Genomic DNA, 5000 nt, shown 5'->3' on the forward strand with positions numbered 1-5000 from the left:
GGGGCAGATGGAATCAGGCCAGATCGGAGCCGGATCCACACCGCACGAGGGCCGCAACGACAACTGTAACCATAACAGTATGAGCATCCACACTGACCAACTGTAACCATAACGATATGAGGGTCCACACTGACCAACTACAGAGAAGACCTTTCAGAAATATAATTCATGTTTTAATGTGATGCCTTTAAACTTCAATGGATTTTGATTGGCTGTCAGATTTACGGTTCACACAACTGCTTGGAAAGTGATGCCCACCGATGTTGTTCTTCATGCCGTTAAGGTTATAGTGTGTGCCGTGGACGTAGCCATTGTTATGTGCTAGACTGATATTTAAAGCTACAGTGTTTGCAGTTATGGTTCTAGTTCTCAGTCATGGTTCTATTTCTTGTTGGCAATGTGAACGTTAGTTTGACTAACCTGTTTTAGCCGCCGCCTTCTCAGCCTTCCTCTCCTGGGCCTTGGCGTTCTCCTTTCCCTTCTCCTGCGCGCACAGACACAGGCACAGACACAGACACAGACACAGACACAGACGTGTGGACATGTTACAAAACAACACGCTAAAGTTCTCTTTTCTCTTCTCCTGCTGGCACAGACACAGGCACAGACACAGGCACAGACACAGACACAGACACAGGCACAGACACAGACACAGGCACAGACACAGACGTGCGGACACGTTACAAAACAACACGCTAAAGTTCTCCTTTCCTTCTCCTGCAGGCACAGACACAGGCACAGACACAGCCACAGACGTGTGGAGACGTTACAAAACAACACGCTAAAGTCCTCCTTTCCCTTCTCCTGCAGGCACAGACACAGGCACAGACACAGGCACAGACACAGACACAGACACAGACACAGACAGACACAGACACAGACACAGACACAGACGTGCGGACACGTTACAAAACAACACGCTAAAGCAGACACATCGTTTTGACATGCAGCCTGCGGGCGACTCCCAACAGCAACGGAGAAACTATAAACACAGTGCAGGCAGCTTTGGCTCAGGATCTGGCCAACATGCCTAGTGTCACTTTGTTCGTTGGGAAACAGAGTTAATGACGACAATCCTTTGAAACGATCCGTAAAAAGGTCATAATAATGCGTTATAGGAGCATGAAAAGGTCATTGATGGAGATCATTTCCAAACACTGTTAATGACTTAAGAATATAATAATCAAGTGCCTTGTATTATTAATTACCTTATATGAATCATGTACTTATGTAAGCAGGAACATGGCTTTTCTGTGTTTCTGCGTGTGTGTAACTTAGATTATTAGGTGCCACTTAGTCTGCATATGTACAAGAGCATGTTTAGACCAGAGGTGATAAGAATTGCCGAACTGTGCTTCTTCCATCCTTGCCTCGGACGTCAGAGATCCACCACGTGGTTATCCATGCTGAACGCTCAACTTCTGTCTATATAAACCTTGTGCGATGTGTTTATCATGGCTTCACTTTCAGCCTTTGTGCTGGGGGTGAGCCCGATTGCAATTATTGTTGTTTGTCTAATAAATATACTTATATGCAGCTCCGGAGTCCAGAGGTAACTAGGGTGAATTTTCACCTAACAGTCATAATAAAGTATGAAGTGGTCATAATAACTAAAAACTAAACTAAACTAAACATAACTATAAACGTACCTTCACATTAGCCTTTAACTAGCTATATATTTAACTCACACTATATATATATAAATACTTTTAATTTAATTTAATTTAATTTAATTTAATTTAATTTAATTTAATTTAAATCTCTACTTGTGATATTAAGGGGTTAGATTAAATATATCTCCAGTTTTATTTTCTATCTTATGCTATGCATTTTATGTATTCAATTTTATAATTTGAATTATAATTATAATTTTATTTTTTTGCACTATATCTGAGTTATGTTTCTTTGATGTCTATTTTTATGTGCATGTCATTTCTTTGTGCATATTATGTATTTGCTGTAAAGCACTTTGAGCTGCATTCTTTTGCATGAAAGGTGCTATATAAATAAAGTTTTATTATTATTATAATTATTATTATAATAAAGCGTAATAGGAGCGTGAAGAGGTTATAATAATGCGTAATAGGAGTATGACAACACGCAGGGGAAGTCTGGATGTCTGCCATGCACTCATTTCCTCTAACATGGGTGGCGTGACATCACAGAGGGCCCGGAAGATGACGTGAGGTTCTCGAGGGGTCATGACAGGTCATGGGGGGGTCACGAGGGGTCAGCAGCCACAGGTGGAGATCTCTATCTTACGCTGATCTCCTTGAGTGCAGCCAGCTGCTCCTGAAGGCTTCTGATCTCCTCTCGCTCTTTCTCAGTGTTCTGCTCCACTCCTCCTTTCCCAGAGGTCTGTGAGAGAGAGGGAGAGAGGGAGAGGGAGAGAGGAGGGAGAGGGACGGACAGAGACAGAGACAAAGAGTGAGAGAGAGATAGGGAGGGAGAGGGACAGACAGAGAGGGAGAGAGAGAGAGAGAGAGGGAGGAAGAGAGGGAGAGAGAGAGAGGAGGGAGAGGGACGGACAGAGACAGAGACAAAGAGTGAGAGAGAGATAGGGAGGGAGAGGGATGGACAGAGAGAGAGAGAGAGAGAGAGAGAGGGAGGGAGAGAGGGAAGGGGACAAGGTTGAGAGTGCAAGAGGAGGACAGAGGAATGGAGAAAGAGAAAGAGTGCTTTAGAGAGTGAATACAACATAACATAACATACAGTATCTTTCCAAATATGAAACACATCATCCATACACACACACACACACACACACACACACACACACACACACACCCAGAGCTCCGACGAACAGATACTACACAGAGATTCCCATTGATCTGTGGATAAAGAGTGACAGGTGCCAGCACACTCATGTGCTCCAGTCTTGAGGTACTATGGCAAGAGAGAGAGAGAAAGAGAGAGAGAGAGAGAGAGAGAGAGAGAGAGAAGAGGGAAGGGTGAGAGAGGAAGACATGTGAAGAACAGAGAGAGAAGTGAGAGAGAGAGAGAGAGAGAGTGAAAAGGGGAGGGTGAGAGAGGAAGACAGAGGGGTGAAGAAGAGAGAGAGAAGTGAGAGAGAGGTAAAGGATGAGTGCTAGACCTGGGCGGAGAGTCAGATGGTTGGGTCATGTCTGTGAGCTGAGTGTGACTGGCCAGCGTGTGTGTGTGTGTGTGTGTGTGTGTGTGTGTGTGTGTGTGTGTGTGTGTGTGAGCTGAGTGTGACTGGTCAGTGTGAGGTGTGGCACTTAGGTCACAGCTAAGATGTGACCTAAGACACACACACACACACACACACACACACACACACACTACATACACAACAAAAAACTACACATACACACAAACACACAACAAAAACAGTACACTCTACACAAGCATGCACACACACAGTGAATGACGAGTTCACACACACAGCATACACAAGCCTACCAGAGGCACTTATTTTATGATGTTTTGGTGGAGCTACATCACATTCCTCTGTGGAAGGGAGAGGATGGCAATTTGGGAGGAAATTACATAGGGACAACGTCATGATGTATCTCACTGTGTGTTTTTGTGTGTGTGTGTGTGTGTGTGTGTGTGTGTGTGTGTGTGTGTGTGTGTGAGAGAGAGAGAGGCAGAGAGAGATAGAGAGAGTGTGCGCGTGTATGAGAAAATCGCACGGAATTCAGCAGGAGGTGACTGTAAATGATGCCTGTCACACTTCAGACTTGACACAATGTCAAAATAATGTCTATCTAAACTATCAAACCTTTTAGACACATATACCATCTGGATATATGAAATTACCCATCAAATAATAATATTAAAAGCTAAATATTAAAATGAAATATTTGGAAGCTAAATATTATGCCCAAGATTCATCCAACTTCTAGATTCACTTAATCTACTTTAGTTTTATATAATTTTACAATATTTTCGCAGGGAGCGTTCTCATCTTTCCCTCTCCAGCCTTCACAGAGCGCGTTCTAATCTTTCCCTCTCCAGCCTTCACAGAGAGCGTTCCCATCTGTCCCTCTCCAGCCTTCACAGGGAGCGTTCCCATCTGTCCCTCTCCAGCCTTCCCACGGAGCGTTCCCATTTTTCCCACACGGCCCTCTCAGGGAGCGTTCCCATCTTTCCCACGCGGCCCTCTCAGGGAGCGTTCCCATCTTTCCCACGCGGCCCTCACAGGGAGCTCACAGGGCTCAGCAGAGAGGAAAAACAGGAAATGTGAGACGGGTTTGAGATTTAACGGCCAGCTCCAGAAAGAAACTGGCCAACAAACATTTGGGCTGACAGTGGTTCAGGAGGTAGAGGAGTCGTTCAACAATCGGAAGGTTGCTAGTTAGATCCCGACTTCTCCTCACCATGTGTCGAAGTGTCCTTGAGCAAGACACTGAACCCCCAACCGCTCCTGATGTGCAGGTTGGCACCTTAGATAGTAGCCTCTGCCATCGGTGTGTGAATGGGTAGATGTCTGAGGCATTAACATGTAAAGTGCTTTGAGTGCTCTATGAGTATAAAAGCGCTATATAAATGCAGTCCATTAACATCTGGCTGACATCTGGGCCAGACCCGGGCCAAGATCAGGGGCTGTCTGGGCAGCGGCGGTGAAAAGCAGATACCTGTGTCTCCGAGACCCGGCCATCCATCTTGTCAAAGCCATCAAAGATGTTCTTGTAGAGGACGTTCTTGCGCGTGACGGCATCGTTGGGTGGAAGGTAGTTCAGCACGGCTTGCCCGTGGAGACGGTACAAGATGAAGACGATCTTGACGGCCGTCTCTCGGACAGACGAGGAACTGTGCTCTAGGGCTCCTGCAAGAAACTGAGGCACACGTTAAGGTTAAATGTGAAAGGTCAATCACACATTAAGGTTAAATGTGAAAGGTCAATCACACATTAAGGTTAAATGTGAAAGGTCAGTAGATCAAACCGCTGGGCAAAACACTATGGCAGCTAACTGCAAGCAACACAACTCTGATCACAACATCAGTGGATTCTTGCCATCCTGAAACCGAATGAA

General features: G+C 45.2%; 1 protein-coding gene across 1 annotated transcript in view; it reads right to left on the minus strand.

Annotated features, from left to right (window-relative positions):
* Positions 1–5000, minus strand: part of cep104 (centrosomal protein 104) — a 55733-nt gene that overhangs the window by 14245 nt on the left and 36488 nt on the right. The window contains exons 14-16 of the mRNA XM_031566875.2: positions 4602–4802; positions 2263–2358; positions 421–484 (exon numbers count right to left, since the gene is read on the minus strand). Coding sequence (XP_031422735.1) covers positions 421–484; positions 2263–2358; positions 4602–4802 — 361 coding nt within the window. The remainder of the gene's footprint in view (positions 1–420; positions 485–2262; positions 2359–4601; positions 4803–5000) is intronic.

The sequence above is a fragment of the Clupea harengus genome, chromosome 4, assembly GCF_900700415.2.
Source record: "Clupea harengus chromosome 4, Ch_v2.0.2, whole genome shotgun sequence".
NCBI lineage: Eukaryota > Metazoa > Chordata > Actinopteri > Clupeiformes > Clupeidae > Clupea > Clupea harengus.